Source organism: Conger conger, chromosome 2 (genome assembly GCF_963514075.1).
Source record: "Conger conger chromosome 2, fConCon1.1, whole genome shotgun sequence".
Classification (NCBI taxonomy): Eukaryota; Metazoa; Chordata; class Actinopteri; order Anguilliformes; family Congridae; genus Conger; species Conger conger.
In genome coordinates, this window is record NC_083761.1 from 62,996,686 (window position 1) to 63,016,833 (window position 20,148).

Sequence of the window (20,148 nt, forward strand, 5' to 3'; positions counted from 1 at the left end):
TATGAAAAGCGTTACTATCAATGAGAGTAAATAAGCTATAATATAACAATAATAAATAAAGTATGTAAAATGCAATACGACGCATAAGAAGCAAAGAACTAAAAGTAACATTGACTGAAACCAAAGTTCCTAAGACAAGAACATCTAACATTACGCGGTTAGCTAACTGGTACAGCAATCAAAAAAGTTAAAGAAAAAATCTGTATCCCGCTATTTTTTAACCAAGAAACAAAAAAAAAAAAAAGTTTCTTCCAAATAATACTAAAAACCCGTTCATTTGAATGATCTGGGCATTGCTCAATCCGTAGCTGGCACCATTTGCATTTTCAAATGGATGGAACTGTCTTGTCGCTTATGTAAGGCGGAGCTCTTAGTCTGTGTGTTGTACGTGCAATCAGTCCAAGTTACAGTGGAGGCCGGAGAACGATAGTACATTAGAGTGGTGGAAACCCGATCGCGTACGGTTTTGGCTGTGTGATTTAAGGTCAGCTGAAATACTTCCACATAACCAGACTGAAGCATAGCTATCCGCCTATTTAGCTAGCTCGAAAGCCAGCTTAACTACCGAAGAAACTTGCTTGCACGATAATCTATCTTAAAATAAACACACATAAATAGCAACAATTTAAAAGAAGGCATGCATATTTTATAGGGATAATATTTGGACATTTTGTGACTCAGGTAAGTGAATTTCTTGTATTTTTGCATGTTTGTTGAGACTACCTAGACGACGCGGAAACTGCTGGTTAGCTAATTTAGTAAGTTATGAGAAATGCAGTGCTACGAAACGACTATCTTAGGTTTTGATCACATTATAGAAGACAGTCTGAATGGCAAATTAAATGGGCTTCTGCAGTTTAGCAAGTGTGTTGAGCGAGGACAACGACGTTCAGATTCTATGCTAATGTTTGTTATGGCGGCCCTGATATAGGCCTAAATATATCAGGTCTAGATATATTGTGTTTATTGAACTAAACATATCCGTAATGCAGTTCTCAATCGAGGCCTCTTGTATGATCTGGTGCATGCACAATATCTTTCTCTGTCTGGTCTAGCCACGTAGCAGAATATCTGACATTTCGTTAGACCGCACAAGGAAATATATTTGAGTAACAAGATGGAACGTTGATTCAGTTAATATACACGGATCTTTGAGCAAATTATGGTTTTATTGATCATGGCCTATTGATTGCCGTAGCTATAGCTACGTTTTTGCGAAGCTGGAATATTTGTTTCTCACAAGGATGCAGAGTGAAGATGTGTTTTGGATCAACTGTATTCCTGCAGGATTCTTTCTGTACAACTCCGCAAGGCATCCATATTGACACGATTTTTATTTATGGAATTACAGACAAACGGCCCCCGATTTATTCAACTTGGTTTCTATCTAATTAATACTGATTAATTCAAAAATTGATATGAGTTATACCACCCTTAGAAAAAGTGAAAAGCATATGGAAGTAGCAGCAGGCATAATGATCCGAATGGAGTTTTTCCTCCTCTTGGTAATGCTTGGATAAGCTTACCGGTCTTGGGACTTCTACTGATGAACACATTGAATGCTTTAATGTCCTTTGGTCTCTGGTATATAGGGTAAAACGGTAAAATGTTTATGAAGAAAAATCTGCACAGAGAATCTGGGAACCTGGCATTTGAATAACCCAGCTCATCTTTATGTCTAAAAGAGAGTGTGTGTCTGTGTGTGTTTGCACAGGTTAAAGTGCAGTAATTTTTGTTTCTATATCCAGCATGATCACAAGTTGATCAATGACCGGCTCAATTGTCTGAATGCATATGCTTGCTTATTTTATTTATTTATTTATAGTTGAAGGAAAATATATTGCAGTTGTCTTGGCAGTAATGATTTGTATTGTGATTTCAAGCTCTTGAGTAACTGGGAACAGTGCATTATAATACCATTATATATACCACTTACCCAGAGCTCTTGCAGAATTGGAGAACATCAGTGTCTGACTGATGAAAGTTACCAATAAAATAACCTCTTTACCAAACTTTACCGAAAACATTATCCCAAAAGGAAATCCAAAAAAGAAAGAAAGAAAGGAAGAAAGAAAGAGGATAGCTTGCATATGTTCAGGGACATGGTGCCATCTGAAGCGGTGGATCTTAAGTCTGTGTTAGAGGATGGGTTGGGTTTCTGCTGTCCTGACTGCAGTGGGAAGCTGTTCTCACCCTTTGCGAGCTAGAACAGACAGTGACCTGGAAGAACTTTTTTACCTCATGCTGTGAACTGAAGTGCCCTCTTTGTGTCGCTGGCCATGCCAGCAGTTTGGCTGATCGCATTACATTAATTAAAATGGCCCATGTTGATTTTGGTCTTGGGGTTTGTCGCAGAATTTCTTTCCACAATATTAATAAACACAGAGTTGTGAGAAACCTCACGCGCCTGTAGCCAACAGCCTTTGTCACTGTGTGTTTACTTTCACTCCAGCACTCCGGAGCGTGCAACCAACAACATGGCGGGTGAGGAAATGATGTTCAGCATGGAGGAGGTGGGCAGTGCCAGGAGAAGCACAGAGCAGAAGATGGGCTCTTTTTCTGACGCAAACAGCGACGATGAGGATGATTACTACATCTGCCCCATCACAGATGATCCTGTCAGCCCTACCAAAGAGATTTGTAACTACCTGCAGAATCTCATGCACAACAACAACAATCAGCAGCTTCCTGCTGCCTCACCCAAAAACTCCTTCCAGTACAAGGTGAGAGGGCCAGAAGCATGAGAGCTTTTTCATCCTCTGGTCTGCTTTGTGCTTACCGGCTGGCTGGTGCTAATAACACAATCTGTGGCATATTCTTTGTTACATTGCTTATATTTTGCCTGTTTAATGAATGCCATGCTATCGGAATGGATGTTTCTAAGGTCATTGTGGGGTTATCGCACTGCTGTTTGCAGTGACATCCATATGGATATACTGTATATCAGGGTAGGAATAGTAGGCACTAGGGTAAATGTACTGCATATACAGAAGTAGTGCGCAATCTGCACTCTCCCATGGCTTCTTGTGTAGTGAGCACTTCTCACTGCCTTATAAGGAGCTGCACCATCTGTGGCTGCACTGAATCTAAGTATCAGTCAGCTGTTGCTTTCCTGTCCCAGTCTTTAAAAGAACAAGAAGTGAGATTCTCTCTTCTTATGCCCTTATTTCTAATGCTTAATCTATGAAGGTGTAATTCAGGGTTTCGGTCGGGGCAGTCGAGCTGCGGTTTTTGTGGGGATCGGAGGAAATAAACCCCATATATGTTTTTGGGTCGATTTCCTTTCCAACTGTCTGTTTTCTTGTATAGAACACAAAAGAAACTGAGCCAAAGCAGCGATCGGTCAGTTTTGGGGCGTTAACTGAAAGAGGTCGGGTAGGTTCAAAGTCAACTTGCTTATTTATTCCCTTTGCTAGTGTAGCTAACTCCTCTCCTCCATTAATTCCACCTTCATTTCCTCCAAATGTGTGTGCATGCATTACTGCCTTTACTGCAGCATTGTCACTCTCGCCTTCCTAGTGTCTCCCTTTCTCAGTTCCTTCTTCAATAGCAACGCAAACGTAGCTGCAAGTGTTCAAATCCCTCTATTCCACCTCTTTGTCAATTTCATGTGATTTTCTTTAAAATATGGTGGTACCAAATTCTCATTTAAAAAAGACATTTATAATAAGTAAAATTTCTTCTTTTTCTGGTCCACAAATTTCCAATGTATCTTTTTTGAAACGCAACTCGGTTGGATTGTTGTTTGATTAGTTGTAATTTGTATGATTAGTTATACTATACTAACAACTGCACAAGTGTGCAAAGGGTTTATATATATATATATATATATATATATATATATATATATATATATATATATATATATAATTTTTAGTGCAAATCCGAATAAAATCATAGTCTGTTAACGGAGAACAAAATTTTATGCTGCAGAATGTCTTGATGGATGGATATGTGTTTGAGTAACTTCTTGCTGGACACATTACGGCTCAGGTGCATCTTTTGTGATGTTGACAACAAAAGGAAGTCTTTGGCTGCACATATGTGATTGTGTTGCAAAGGAAAGTCTGTGTGTGGTGACATTTCTGATCTGTTAATTGTAGCAGTTTCCAGAACACCGTCAGAGAGGTAACACATTCCTAGTTCTGATACAATGACAAGCGTGAGTGTGAGCTCTGTAGGGCAATGGTAAACAATATACGTTAAGGTGATCTGGGACTGATGTGCATGCGTGCATGTTTTAACTTGCAAGAGATTGTTCATTAACTGCCAATGATATGACCTCCCAAATATTGAAAGCAAATAGATCATTCTAAAAATACTCTCTTTGAATGCCAGGCATGGCTGGTATCACATGTATCCACGTGGTGGATTGGTTTTCATTTTGACTGACTGCTACGTCACAAGTAGTTCATGGACAGACCCAAATGAAAAGGGTATCATGCATTGGGTGTCTACTGAGATGTACTGAGTACTGCAATTACAAATTGAGTTGAAAGCTTAGCTAGTGATTCTTGCCATATTGGGCAGTCTGTCTTTTCTATAATCCAAGTGAAGCAGCTGTAGTATTTAATATGTGCGTAACTGTTCTTTGTGAATTTGTACTTCCCACTTGCAAAAGCTTTGTGTGCTTTCCTTTCCCTTCCATATCATGCCTATGTGTGTGTGCTTGCTTGCTTTTGTTTGTTTCCAGCGCATTAATGTCCATTCTTACACAAAAGAAAAAACTGGATGACATGAAGGATCTTCACATTCTTTCAATGAAAATGTAAGGAGTGGTTGCTACCAGTTTTGGAGTATTATATTCTGAGGTGTGTGTGAGCACGCACGTGTGCTTGACAGACAGAGAATGTATGAACTTCGCGGGTCTGTGTGTGTGCATGGGGCTAGGGGATCAACATGCACTCTCTACTCTCACACTGTAGGCAGCCTGGAAACATGCCATTGAAAAAGCCAAATCCATGCCTGATCCCTGGGCTCAGTTCCACCTGGAGGAAATTGAAACGGAACTTTGCATTCGATACAGGTCTGCGCATCTCCATCTTGCATTCATAATATCACCTCAACTTTATAGATTTAGCAACTTTTATAACATTATGGGAGGCAATGGAATCAAATTTACACTAAAGTTGAATTCTCAGTATATTGCACTGAATTCTCCTGTTGGCTGTATCAACAAGATACATGTCAGATTTAATAAAAGCTTAATGTATTTTACTGTACTTGCTTAATTAATGGAATTACTCTGCATAACTCGTAATTTATGTGCATCTCAACTTTAACATTTAAATCTAAAATGAATGAATCTACTTTCTGATTTCATCCCTCTAAAATGTAGTAATGCCAGAACTGTTGTCAACAATTTTTCATGGCATTAGGTCTGGTGTTATGTCTCCATTTGCAATTGTAATTTTACATAGTTTGGAATGAGACTCCCCAATTTGGCTAGGGTGCTCTTGCCAGTGGATAAATAAATCACCTTTGTTCTTTCATAATAAATAGTTATTTAGCTGATGCTTCTATCCAAAGCGACTTAGTTAATTAGGCTAAGCAGGGGATAATACCTCATGGAGCAATGTGGGGTTAAGGGCCTTGCTCAAGGGCCCAACAGCTGTGCGGATGTCTTCGTGGCTACACCAGGGCTTGAACCACCAACCTTGTACCTTAGCCACTAGGCTCCAGGCTGCCCATAGCCTTCAACAAGGCTAGCCTGACTAGAGTGGTGCCTCTACTGGTTTCACACTGAGAGTGTGCCAGTGCAAATATTAGTCTTCTACTGGCTGTCTTATCAGTGTGTGATGTAGTGTAATGTCATGTGGCTGCTGTTTCTCACATGAATTACCATGAGAAAATGAACTAACTTGAGAGTCAAAAAGTAAGCACCTGTTTCTTTCTATAACCATCTCAAAGGAATTTACTTTCTCTTCCTATCAGACCAGGTTTTTACCAGCACTTCAACAGAATATTATGGTGGAGGAAGGGGAAAATCTTGCTGAAATCACCCTTCTCACAATACTCTGACTCTCTTCATATTATCAGCATTTGCTTTGTGGGCAAAAAGTTATTGCCTCAAGTTCTGGAGCGGAATGGTTGCTGTATGTCACCTGTTTGCATTTCTCATTTAATGGTGGATGATGAGATATACCTCTCACTATGTAAATACACAGTACAAGCTGTGTTTTTAATTTGAATAATTTGCTGTATTTGACTAGATTTATCGTACTATGAGGACTACTTGTTAAGACTGCATCTGCTAACAGTTATATGGGAGGGTATTGGAAGAGAGGGTGTAGTCCTGTTTGTTTTCCATCTGGATTCCATCTTATTGCAAGGAAGGGAAACAGGAAATGGTTTAGCCTCATATAGCTTTACACTTTGTTCATATAAGTGTGATGAATGAGCAATTCATAATTAAAAAAAAATGAGTGTTTTGCAAATGCTTCTCATGCATTTTATGCTGTTTGATCATTATGGAAGGTTTTCCTCTTCTTTTTCTCTGAGATGGTTTGCTTTCTCAGGCAAGCCACTTCTGTCACATTATCAAAATTGTGAAACCATGTGTGCCTCGTGTGCCTCATTTTACACTGTGTAAACATCCTATTTTACAGGTACAATGCAGTTACTAGAGAGTGGGCACAGGACCAGGTTTACATAAAGATGGCTTCCCAGGTATTCTTTCCATTCAGCTCATCGGTTTTGTATTTTAAAACATCAGCTGGAAAACGGTGCCACAAATATGGAATGCAGTTTCATAAATTGTAATTGATTAATTATGAGACTTGTATGTGCCATTTGCAGTATTTCTGTGACAGTGTTTCTGTTAACTTGAATCTTCTCATTTCAGCCTTTTGGAAGAGGAGCCATGAGAGAATGTTACAGAACGTAAGTCCCCACTGTTGTCATTGTAAAACCATGTTACAGGCTGCATTTTGATGCGCTCAATGCAGTACCGTGTCTCTCTTAGCCATGGTCATATTTTATAAAATTCGGACATATAGTCTGAATCATGACCCATCTCCTTATATTTTTGAGTCATGATACAAATTCCTGGATTATTTTCAGACAATGGGCATGGACTTTTGACTTGGCATACCCATGTAAATAAAAAATACAGACTACACCCTGTCTAAATATATCACTGGGAACAAAGAGTAGTTATGATAATCAAGACAAAAAGCAGGCGCACAGAGCGTTGCACACATTAACAGTAAGCATGCATTTTCCTGTTCTAAAGCTTAGAATCTGTGGGAAAAAAACCCATAATTGATGTTGCCTCATACATTTTTATTCACATCTATCCATCCTTCTTGCTCTACAGAATCTGAAATATGGAGAGTTGGCAAAGTTCCATTTCTGTTCTAAACATGCATTTGCCTGCACCCTAGAATTACAGAATCTGCAGCTTCATTGCCCAGTTTACTGCTTCTGTGTGCCCTGAGTTCAGTAGCGGCTCCAGAATTCAAATATGGGTGGACTGGAGAAGTTAGTGGGTGGCCCTCTGTTTGGTTAATCTACATGCACAGACCCCTCTGTTTGGTTAATCTACATGCACAGACCCCTCTGTTTGGTTAATCTACATGCACAGACAGGCGGCAGGGGGAATTGTGATCACAGACTGGGCGAGAAATTGTGATTGTGAACCGGGGTTGGAGTGCAACTGCAGGACACCATATGGTCTTTTACCCCCATTTCTTTCACCCCATGTATTTCCCATTTGTGTAAACTGCACTCTAACCTTTGGCCTCATGTATTACAGACGCCAAATAATTCTGAGTGCAAATATGTCAACTAGTACTTGCACTGATCTCTTCCTGTTTATTTGTATACTTACTTACATTTTTCTCTTGAGGACATGGCTACTGTTGTATTTACTGCACACTTAAGAGTTTGGAACACAATGTCTTGTAATCAGACAAAAACAAGACTCACAAAACAAGTTACGAAATTGCCACTATTCACCAAGCTGCAGTATAATATTTTTGCCATCAATGCCACATACCCTGCAAACTACAGAGGTCTGAGATCTTGCTCAGATTTGTGTGTGAAGAAAAGTTAGGTAATGGATTTTTTCTGTTGTGAATGTGCAGGCAGAGACTGTGGACACTGCATGCTGCCTGGTATTAGTTTTAGTTTTCCCAAATAAAAATAATTGATTTTTCCTTACAGAATCTACCTGCATTCAGTTTTACAGTTGCTCTCACTTCGTAATCACACAAGGAGTTTTTCCTTTTAGTTTTTATAATCTCAAAAGGCAGTGCCTTCTGAGTAACTGTAGAAACAGTAACAGCTATCCTTGGGATGCTTAATTCCAAAAATGGATGCTTTTGTCACATGTAAATGCTCCTTAAAGACATATTTAGGTGGTGGCCTAATTATCCTGACTTGAAGTGATTCTGTGAGTGAGTTTATCTGTGGAGAGGCCTTGTCAGAATCGTTACTGACCTGTCTTGCTGGTAACTTGTTGTTTCAGGAAGAAGTTATCAAATTTCTCACACAGCGGCAAATGGACAGCTGCTTCCAACTATGTGGCAAAGCGCTACATTGAGCCCGTGGACAGAGACGTGTACTTGGAAGACGTTCGGCTACAGATGGAGGCCAAATTATGGGGGGAGGAGTACAGTCGTCATCGCCCCCCTAAACAGGTAGAGCCATTGTGGTAGTTTTGGAAGAAACAACTCAACGAATCCATAACTTTGGAATCATTCCCCGTTTTCAGCTTTGGCTTCGGTTAAGGGCAAGTTCAGTGCTGTCCTGTGACTTGTGTGGTTGGACTTTGGAAGAGAGAACTGATTACAGCCCTGTAGAGAGTGCTGTGCCAGGGGCATACTGTCATATACAGCCTAGACACAGTACATCTACAGTTGAATGTGAAGTTCAAATTTTATTAGTCACTTGCGCTGGTAGGAACACTAGTACAGTGAAATCTTTACTTTAGCTGCTGCTCCAGCTCAATGTATCAAAGGAGTAAAAAATTGATGAATTGTACCTACAATAATTACTGACATTAAGATGGCGTAAAGCTTTGGTGAGGTTATAGTTTAAAGACTTCCTGTGAAACTTGTGTTTACTTGTGCACTGCTGTTCCCCCTTCCCCTCTCCCTCAGGTGGACATCATGCAGATGTGTGTAATGGAAATGACTCAACGCCCAGGGAAACCTCTCTATCACTTGGAGCATTACATTGAGGGGAAGTACATCAAATACAACTCCAACTCAGGATTTGTTCGGGATGAAAACATTCGCCTAACCCCTCAGGTGAATGTCAAAGAACAGACACTTCAGATGCTGCATTTATCCTCGCTATACATACGTCTCACTAGGCTAGGGTTGCAACACAGTACTGCAGAACAATGCGTCAGCAATATTAGGCAATATTATTTCTTGAATTGAGAGCAGTATCCTAATAGTCTGTCCTTCCATGTCTGCAGGCATTCAGCCATTTTACATTTGAGCGCTCTGGACATCAGCTGATTGTGGTGGATATTCAGGGAGTGGGAGATCTCTACACTGACCCCCAGATACACACTCACGATGGGACTGACTTTGGAGATGGCAATCTGGGTACAGTATCCTCCAGAGGATGTTGCTGGTTACGCTTTAGTATCAATGTTGATTTTAGGAGCTTTTCACACAAAGTGTGTTACACTACCGTCATTTCACACAGTAAAGACTTAAGCAGCCAAGGACACAGATTGTTCTATAACTCTGCCACACTAATACCTATATAGCAGTACGAGGGCGTTGTGATTCATTGTCAAAATGGTAGAAATAAAGGTTGGTGACCAACCCTGACTGCAGGTGGTACATTTTGTTTGTGCAGGTATCAGAGGGATGGCTCTGTTCTTCCATTCCCACCTGTGCAATAAGATCTGTCATAGCATGGGCCTCACCCCCTTCGACATCTCTCCTGCTGAGAAAGCGCAGCTCGACTGCACCAGCAAGCTGCTGGTGAGCCCACGCCCATTGTACCGATCACTGAAGACTACACAAGACTGCTTTTTATTCAGCAACTTATGGATAGTAAATGTATGATTGCATAAACTCTGAGGGATTTAAGGTGAACAGCTTGTAATGAACTCTGCCTGTGCCCCCACCCTGCCGTAGAAGTCGGCCAAGACGGTGCTGCGAGGGCAGGAGGAGCCCTGCGGCTCCCCCAGAGTTCGCACCTTCTCTACGGGGCGGCTGCCCCCGCTCCTGTGCCGCCTCTCGGAGAACTCCTCCAACGACGACGCCATGAGTGACCCAGACTCCACGCCCTGCTCTCCCATTCAGTTCAGCAGCTCCCTGAGCTCAGTGGGAAGGTCCCCACTAGGTAGGAACAACAGGTCACTGCAGTACACACACGCACACACAAAGGCAGGAGAAGAACACATCTCTACACCTGTGTCTGTACATGAATGAACATGTACACAGGTATGCACTCTCAGTCAATGCACTGCATATTGTGCTCTATACGGAGTAATATGGTTCACTGAGCACTCGCTCGATATTTGTAATTGGACAGTTGCTGTTATGTTGTTTGGTTCTGCACACTGTGGTGTAACCTTGTGTTTGTGTAATTGCTCGGGCCTGAAGATTATTTTGTTATTGTTTTTTCCCCAAACCTTCTACTGGTCTTGGAGATATTACAGTGAGTAATTAAACTGCGGTTCAACCTGGCCCACTTTTTATGAAGTAGATGATTACACTTTTTGTTTCCACTAAGGTGTTGATTCTCCCTTGGGCTGGTCCTTCACAAACGAGATGGACTTTCACACTGAAAAGAACAACAATGCCCCAGAGCACAGAGTGAGTTGAAATTAGTTCCATTTGTAGAATACAAGACAATGAAAATAACCAGGCAGCACAGTGAGGAGGGGATTTTGTGCTGGAATTATGGCAGCCATGTTCATGAAACACAAATGCATATCTTGCAAAATTAGGAACAGCTTTGTATTGCAATAACGCTTGGTGCTTTTTGCTACATCGAGGCCATGGATACAGTGAATGTAATCCGGGGTGATTTCTGTGTCAGGATCAAGAGAGCGGAGAAGACAGCGGGTGTCCCAGTGAGAGGCGGAGTGAAGGAGACCCAGCTGAGCACGGTGACCGGGTATGAGCTCCAGTCCACTACTCTTATTCTGCTCTTACAACCCAAGTACTGCTTCCCCTTCACAGGTTATGGCACTTTGGTGACCTCATATCTGCTGAAGCACTGGAAACCATTTTTTTTACAAGCTTATTTGAAAGTGTAAAAAAAAAAAAAAAACATTCCTACCATCACAGAGCAGTGACAATGTGAACTGCTGGAAAGTAAAAATGCTTTTTAAAAATTAAAACCAGTTCTCAAAAGCTTTGATTTCAATGTTTACCTGTATGTGGTTTCATTTTCACTGTTCTGTAGTAGAGACCATAGAGTTAAGGTTCTGTTCCACTGGAATAAAAACTCAAATTTACATTTTTTGGTTTACTGCTGCAAATGATCCCTCAATATTCAACTATCAGGATAATACCCCCTTTTCAAAGATTATGCCAGGTGTATCGTGAAATTAGTATATAATTATTTACCATTTCTAGCTTTGGCGTCAACCTGATTTTGGACAATATTACAGGACTTGGAACCATTTGTCATCCTATCATCATGAAACTTCGCAAACCTTGAGGCCATACCCAGGAGAGTGGTTTGAGCCAATTATTTTCTTGTTATAAGATACAGCATCATGAATCTCATTAGATTGTGAAATGTCATCATTTTTCGTCATGAAAAATCCAAAATTTCTTGAATAAAGTAATGAGCAAATTAGCTAATTTTTTCGGAATTTATCTTTTCACATACATATTTTTTTGGTGGAACATAACCTTAATTCCTGAAATTGCCTCTCTCAGAACCTCTAATGCTGTAGCTTCAGATTAAAGCCTCAGGGACATGTATATGATTATATTTTCAGTCTGAGTTGTCTCCTCACACCGTGTAATTAATTGTATTTTCTCATATGAGGAATCTGCAGCTTGAGACATTGTACGCACGGATGGCTGCACTGTAGCATGGGAGGGGCGGGGGGGGTTAAAATTTCTGACCATTGACAGTGGCTTTTATACACCACCATGTAGGTTACATTCCACCGCAGCAAACATCTGTCCGAGTCGGATGACGACAGTTTTCGTCGGGTAAATACAAACAACAGTGATGAAATAACCCCCTCCCTCCCCCCCATTAACTCTCACTCATCTGGGACTTTGGCTTCTGTCTCTTCCAATCATATTCACTGTGACTCAACCCCCTCTCCCTGTTCTCCTTCGCCAGAAACCAATGGCAGTTAGCACCAAACCTGCCCCCTCTGCAAACTTGCCCTCAAGGCGGCGGGTGAATTCCCCTGTACGCATGTCTCTGAATGAGACCTGTTGTGTTTCTGTATGTGGTGCATCTGCATCCTCCTGTGATCCTGCTGTCATATAGAGTTCTAGATGTTATGGAGCACAGAAGCTTGTATGCATGGAGCGTATTGTTGTTTTGGGCCCAAGCTCAAATGTTAAGCTGTTAAGCTGTTGAGAAAGGAAGGCTTATGGGTTTTGGCATTTTAGCTGGCTTCGAGAATTTGCCTTGTACTGTTTGCACCAGATATCAGAAACCGGCATCACATTAATGCATCTCCAATGCTGCGTTGGCAGTTTTCATGTTGAAATTTTAAACTAGATGCTTTTTAATAGAGTGAATTGAAGGTGGAGTGCTGTCGTGATAAGGTTGAGAGGTCATTCATATTTTGGAATATTATGTACCTGTATTGCCTGTCTTTCCCAAAGGCAGTCCCATTTTAGGATTTTGTCTCAAGAGAGATAAGACAATTTATCAGTTTTAATGCTTGGTAAACATAGGCTATTAGATATTCAAGAAATGTGCATACATGTTAATGTTTACCGTTAATGTTATATTAATTATATATTATGTTAAAATATGTGCTGTGCTTCATTTTATCTATTCGTATGGCATGGCTAGGGTAATTTTATTTAGTATTAGCTTTGAATGTAAACGCTTTGCTTCATTTCTTAGTAAGTCCCCACAATGTTCAGAGCCAGGTAGAACTTTGGATTTCTGGGAGCAGTAAAGCTTATGGCAGGATGTTCTACGCATGGTCATCTACAGGAAGTGTTTTTGTTGAATAGCATCATTGATGAAAATGCCCATACTTAACCCCTCATCTTACCTCTTACTGTTCCATTCTGTCATGACTTCATGCCTCAGTGGTGAAATAAACTAACCATTAACATCTATATAATGACAATGATATGCCAATTAATATTCTGAATTAAACAACCAAAAATGTGTGTATAATTAATAGTAAATGGACTTGGTCTTGTGGTTTAAATCCTCAGAATTAATATAACTTCAGTGATTGCAGATTAATAATGATGATTACTGACCACTTCATTCTCTCCCATTTCATCTTCAATGGTCACTTTTCCTGATTCCACATTTAATAACTAGACTTCCTGCCTGATTGCACGATGTTGCTCCTGATTATGAGGCAAATCAAAGCTCATTTAACCAATGCTAAACTGAATGAATGATTGTTTATTTAGGCATGTGCACCTATTGATTAATTCAATTAAATATAAACTCACATTTTTAGTAATTTCTTTATTTTGTATTTGCATGTCATGAAGCAGGGTGATGTAGAAATGTATGAACTTAGTCGTAAGTACAGTGTCAGATTAAATCTGATGACCCATTACCTCATGTATTAAAAACTGCATTGGCATCTGAAATTGTATTCTCTGCCAAAGTGTGAGGCATATATATTTAGGGAATATTCCATTAGGGTGTGTAAACACTCAGGAAGTATTCCAGCAACATTATTACGTATCTCCATTCTCTTACTCTAGCTGACTGAAGAAAAATTGAATTTCTTCCACACAACTCGCCAAAACATACACAGGCCCTCCTGTGTGGCTGTGGAGATGGAGAGGCTGAATGCTCTGGTCCTGGAGCGGAAGATCGGCCAATCTATCCTGGGGAAGGTGGGTAGCCTCACCTGGTTTCACCTACATGTATTCTAAATATTTATTTAATCAAACCATTTTATGCATCTGAAAGATGTGTAATTATTCTGGCCTACAAGTCATTTTAGATTTGCCGATGTTTTACCCAATTATAAAGTGTCTGTATTTGTTTTACTGGTATACCTACAAACTTATTCATTTCAGTTGTATGCCCATGGTTGAATTCTTTAATTGTTTCTTGGTATTCATGACATGTTTTACATTAAATCAATTTTTATTTGGAGTGCCATTTAAAATAAAGATATATTGAAGTCTGTTATTGTTCTCCTGTACAAATGATCAGTTTAGTTATTGGGTTTGAGGAGAGGCAGAAATGTTCAGTTTTCACACCTCTCTCCGGTCTTTTCCGCAGGTGCACTTGGCCATGGTGCGTTACCATGAGGCGGGCCGCTTCTGTGAGAAGGATGAGGAATGGGACCGGGTCGCCGCCATGTACCACCTGGAGCGGGCAGCCATGTGTGGAGAGCTGGAGGCCATCGTGGCTCTAGGCCAGTGTTACCTGCAGCTGCCTCACCACATTCTGCCTGAAAGCACCATCCAGGTACTTCTGCCTCAATTCTGCCAGTGGGGCATTTCAGAGAGCCTTGGCTTTAATAATATATGGCAAAAAGGGAGTAATGTTGCTATAACCCCTGATCAGTCCCTCTCATGTTCTTATTAGTGCAAGCATACACATTGAAAGACTAAATGCATTCCCAGTAATTGCAGTGTTAAATTATAATTGAATGTGTTCTGTTCCAAAGGGCCAAAGACTTGTCAAATATGAATGCAATTTTAAGGCAGTAAAAGTAATGGTCTATAGAGATCTAGTCTATCGCCATTTCAATCATGTGATGAAATGTAAAAATTAGATCACGTCTCTGGAGACAGGATCACTTCAAAATAAAAGCTGTGCACTGTAAAAATGGGTCATTACGTACAGGCCAAAATTAGCCTGGCCAATCCATGTGTGACACAGCTCTTTATCTTGTGCAGGGTATAGCGCCCCCAGGCTAAACTGGGAAGAGGGTTACCACAGTCCAGTGTGAGAGGTATAACATTCCTCTGCTGGGCTGTAATCATCAGTAATATTTTAAATATTTACTGTGCTTGACGCAGTGCTTCTCAAATCACTGATGAAGGGAACGCAGGGGGGCGCACATATTCAAGCTCAAGATGCATTTCTGGGGAAATGGTCATAAGAGCACAGTCTTAGTGTATCGGTACTGTAATACTGCACATAAATCATAGTATGCTGTCATATCTGTGATCTGGGCAGCCAGGGTTCATCACAGGGGTTCAGTTTCAAGCATGCCTCTGCACAGCCGCTGGAAATAGAAGTCTGTTAACAGCATACTGAATAAACAACACTTTCCACCACAGACATAAACATATCTTGGGTCTGGAATTTAAAATAGGAAATACAAGAAATATGTAATTTATTTGTTGCTGGCAGAATAATAATCATTTCAAAGAAACGCATACGCATAGCGTGCATCACAATAACTTTCACTCTGGGTCTTATTTTAAAGCTTTTTTGAGTAGGGCCTCCAAGTTCATGATAATATGCCCAGAAAATGGACAGTTTAATAAAAACCTTGTTTTCCTTAGCATTGTAGCTGTATTCTATTTAATAAACATTAAATCTGGCATATACTGTAGTGCTTCTCAGGCGCGGGTTTCGGTATGGGCAACATGCAGTCGGTTTTCTATCGCTCATTTGGACGTCACGTCAATGATATCATGTCACCCCCGTGTGGAGTGGGCGCCCTAATTCTAGTTTGTGAGCTAGGCAGGCTGCCTAAAAGTCCTCACTCAGAAATACGAGTCTACTAGATGGCGAGGGGGTAGGTTGACCTCCGGTCTCCCCACTGGAAGCCCGAGGTAGGGGGGCTAATTTGTACAGCAATTAGTAAAATCAGTTACACTATGAAATGCTAACAAATAATTCACACTTCATTCATAATACTGTGAATACACAGTTTCACAAATGTAGAATTTTTTTCTGGTTTGTGCGAAATCGTTAAGAATAATATAACACTGCGGGTGAATTGGTTTAGTCTTGACTTTGACTTTTGGTTGATAGTGTTGGGGGAGGGGTAATGTATTTTGATGCTGGTACAATTTGTTTCCATTTGTCTTTGTTACTTCTTTTTTTATATTTATGAGCAGTGGAGGCAGAAAATATCCCCTTAAACTAATTATTGGTCTTGACCTGTTTTCAATAATTTCCCTGATTAACAAGTTTGGCAATTATGGGAATAATCTGTTGGTATGTAAGCATATTGGTATATTAGAGAGATTAATCCGTTGGTATGTAAACATATTGGCATATTAGAGAGATTAATCCGTTGGTATGTAAACATATTGGCATATTAGAGAGATTCATCGATTACATTTCAGACACATTGCCGCTACGAAGTCTGCACCATGTAATTCAGTTTATAGGGACCACGTTGTATTTTCAGCATACACGAATACATCTACTGCGTTGGAATAAAGCCTATCTAAACCAATCTACTAAACTTGGTATTGATAGACACATCTTTAGCACAAATATTCTCGCAGTATGAGTGTGGAAAACAAAGGGGTACCTACGTGTATCAACAATTTTGAACACCATCGATTGAAGTCTGCGCAAACGACTAGTTTTATGTCTGTTTTACCTAATTGAGTAAAGTGGGTACCCCTGATAGTCCCAAAATTTTGTGGACTAATCACATTTGTTAATCAATGAAAATGATTTAAAACGGGTCAAGACCAACACGTAGTTTAACGGGATATTTTCTGCCTACTCGATTCTGAGCTCAGGATCCGCCACTGTCTTATTTTTGTATATATTTTAATAATGATATAGTTTTAAATGTTATGTTATTTGTGTTGTTCAAATTGTCTGAATTACAATTCTCAGGGCGCCATACAAGCTAGTTCCGCCTCTGGTGCTGTGTAAACTGAACTTTGCTGTTGAATATTGAAACAGGACAGTGAAGAGAACAGGAATACTGGCTTCCGGTACTTGCTGCAGGCAGCAGAGGCGGGAGACAGGCCCTGTATGATATTGGTGGCCAGAGCTTTTGATACTGGAGTCAACCTCGCACCTGACAGGTGAGTGAGTGTGAGAGGTGTTGTGAGGCATGTTGTGAGGTTCAGATCTATTGTGTATATATTTGTTATACTTTGTTATACTAGCTAGTAAATGAGAGTGGTTTAACATTTAGGATTTAGAATTTGGAAAGAATTGGCAAAAATAATCTGGCAAAAAGAAAGCTAGTTGATTGGATACAGTATGTACAGTTGTGTTGAAATAAATAGCAGTGTGTTAAAAAAAAGTTAATAAAGTGCAAATATATTGAATAGCTTTTAGTTCAATATTACAAATGTAGTGGAAACATTACACATTCAATTCCAAATCAAAGCATTAGCAAATTTGATCAAGTCTGCGTTATTCTATGAAGCAAAGAAAAGGAATATTAATCTGTTCAAAAAAATGGTAGTGTCGACATTTACCAAGATGTTGCTTGCTTACTCGTGTGTTTGGGGTTGTTGTCTTGTTGAAACACCCATTTCAGGGGCATTTCCTCTAAGGCATACGGCAACACCCCCCTTTCAATGAATGAGTAAATTAGTCAGAACAAGCAGCGTGCATGTCATGACAGTTGGGTTTGTTGTTTTTCTATTACACTACTACATCTAAAAGTATTTGCCATGCAGAAATATCACTACTACTAATAACAGTGGTTCATCAGGTTATTGATGTTGTACTGCCATTTTTCTTGAATACAACTGTAAAAGCACAATAGCCTTTTTGGAACTTGAAAAGATGATAAAAGTGAGGGATAGAGGTACTCTCAACTCTCTAATGGCAGAACGAACATTATTCTTTTAACTGCTTGCTTCTACTCTTGTGTGTGTAGAACACAGGACTGGGAGGAGGCTGTGCAGTGGTATGACTGTGCCTTGAACATGACGGACTATGATGAGGGTGGAGAGTTTGACGGCATGCAAGACGAGCCACAGTATCTGCTGCTGGCCAGAGAGGCAGAGATGTTCCAGGAGGGCAAGTTTGGCCTGAACAGCGATTACCAGAGGGCAGGTAAAGTCATCAAGTAAACAACAAATTAACTTGCAAATAATGTGTGACTATTTACCATGGCCTAACCTCATGGTTATCCCCTACCCCAGGTGACCTGTTCACAGAGGCAGCTGATGCCGCAATGGAAGCAATGAAAGGCAGACTAGCTAACAAGTACTACATGAAGGCAGAGGAGGCCTGGGGGATGATGGAGGAATAAAAGTGCTTCCTACACCGGCCAGACTGTTCAACTCATCTCACACTTTACCTTTTCCCAAATTGTTTACACTTATTGGATTAATCCCAGACTCTTCACATCTCAAATTTGACTAGCATTTGCATCTCATATTTGATTATTATTATAAGACTGTCTCACATTACTTATACTTGGACTGTTCACATCTCACGTTGACCTTGCTATCAGACCTTCCATATGTTGTCTAGGTTTTTTGATATCTCATATATTTGACTTATTTCCAGACTGTTTGGAGCTTTTGACTTATTTCCAGTCGATGCGCATTTATTCTCAGACAGTTTGCATATCCACATTGGCTTATTTCCAGGCTGTTAAAAGTTTACACCCCTTTATATGATTCAAGGGTTTACATGCTGCATTGTGCTTTTCTATATGGGTATCCTGGGGCATATACTGGTGCTTTTTATATAAACGGTGATCTATTTCCTATTTTGTGTTCTAACAAGTCTAACCTGGCAACCAGGAAGGTAGCTGTTCACATATTTACCCCTCAGAGAGAGGCAAAGCCTTTTACATTTCGATTGGGTGGTGTTCCACTCATCTTCCCTTTGAGCTGTTTGAACCATAATGTAATAAAACTGTAATAAAAAATGTAGGATTTGGCAGATATTGTAGAATTGAAGACAAAGTAATAATATTTGCAATATACAGTGCTGTTCATAAGTATTTGGACAGTGACACAAATTTAGCTGTTTTGACTGTTCTCCAGCACATTGAATTTGAAATAAATTATGAATGTTTAATGTTTAAATTCTGTGTAGGAATTGCATCCCTTTTTACACATATTGCATCACTATTTCATGCACACAAAAGCTAAAAGAGGTCTAGAGTTCATTCTAAGTGTGGAGTTTGTATTTGGAGTCTCTTGCTGTTGTTTCTGAAATGAAGACCAAAGAAGTGTCAATGTCAGTAGAGCAGGCCATCATGGGGCGGAAAAATCAGAATAAACCCTTTTCAACTGTAGAACAGACCAGGAACAGACCAGGAACAGACGGGCATAGATGTAGGCATAGATGTGTCCAAAATTTTTATAAAAGTATATTTAAATAAACTGTAGAGTTCTGGAAGAAGGAGATCGAAGGAGAAAAGTGTGGAAGTTCACAATCTGCACATTAACCTCATTCATTCATTCCAAGCCCAATATGCTTAAGAACACAGCTCAACAACTCAAATTGTGTCACTGTATAAATACTTATTGACTGCCCTGTACATGACTGTAAATGTTATGCTTTCCTTTTTTATTGTATGCTGCAACAGACCAGGTGCTGCATGTGTGAGTGATTTTTTTAAGTTGGCATGAATATGTATGTGACCTTTTTTTCTAAGCATGGAATTATTTCTCAAAAAAAGTTTTGGAATAAAAGGTTGTAACTGCTTTAAAATTGTCATTTTATTTTTCTTACCATCATTCGTGCAAGTTCTTTCCACATGGTCGAGAGATATTGGCAGATGATTCGGTCCACTGATTGTGGTTACACAGGTGTCTGTCATTTTGCAGGTGTTTCTTTCCAAGGGAGGAAATTCTGACTTGCCTTTATGCAAGACTAAATCGCCAATTCACAATGTGGGTAACTTTCATGAACAGATGCCTTTTCTGAGGGTAACAAAGTCCAGGACAGGGCTGGGCAATTTGAGCACAGGGACACAGTATACCAAAAAATGGAAAGATCTTAATGGTCAGAGGGACTGCTTTGAGCTCCAAGAGATATGCCATTACCCCTGGGTAGGTTCTAGTGATTGTCAGTGAAACTTTCCAAAGCAGTGATACAGTAGAGGCTGTTGCGTTGGTTGAAGTGTCTGTGCCA

At 40.1% G+C, this 20,148-nt stretch overlaps 1 protein-coding gene across 9 annotated transcripts; it reads left to right on the plus strand.

Moving 5' to 3' along the window:
- Positions 1–373: 373 nt before the first annotated feature.
- On the plus strand, positions 374–19,725 carry eef2k (eukaryotic elongation factor 2 kinase). Of its 9 annotated transcripts, none has more exons than XM_061230983.1 (20): positions 374–681; positions 2,453–2,723; positions 3,310–3,375; positions 4,926–5,026; positions 6,609–6,669; positions 6,845–6,882; positions 8,471–8,642; positions 9,105–9,254; positions 9,428–9,560; positions 9,820–9,947; positions 10,104–10,311; positions 10,705–10,787; positions 11,014–11,091; positions 12,090–12,146; positions 12,283–12,354; positions 13,860–13,994; positions 14,389–14,577; positions 16,996–17,120; positions 17,930–18,108; positions 18,198–19,725. In XM_061230983.1, exons 2-20 carry the CDS (start codon positions 2,478–2,480, stop codon positions 18,305–18,307), a joined length of 2,331 nt encoding a protein of 776 aa, XP_061086967.1. In that variant the 5' UTR covers positions 374–681; positions 2,453–2,477; the 3' UTR covers positions 18,308–19,725. The 9 variants fall into 9 exon arrangements, with proteins under 9 accessions (XP_061086967.1, XP_061086968.1, XP_061086973.1 ...); XM_061230984.1 differs by having other exon boundaries at positions 12,283–12,342; XM_061230989.1 differs by lacking the exon at positions 12,283–12,354.
- The last annotated feature ends 423 nt before the right edge of the window (positions 19,726–20,148 follow it).

Coding starts and splice junctions, on each gene's coding strand:
- eef2k (XM_061230983.1), top strand. CDS start 2,478: ATGGCGGGTGAGGAAATGATGTTCAGCATGGAGGAGGTGGGCAGTGCC. Junction 8,643..9,104: donor GTCATCGCCCCCCTAAACAG/GTAGAGCCATTG, acceptor CCTCTCCCTCAG/GTGGACATCATGCAGATGTG. Junction 9,561..9,819: donor CTTTGGAGATGGCAATCTGG/GTACAGTATCCT, acceptor TTGTTTGTGCAG/GTATCAGAGGGATGGCTCTG.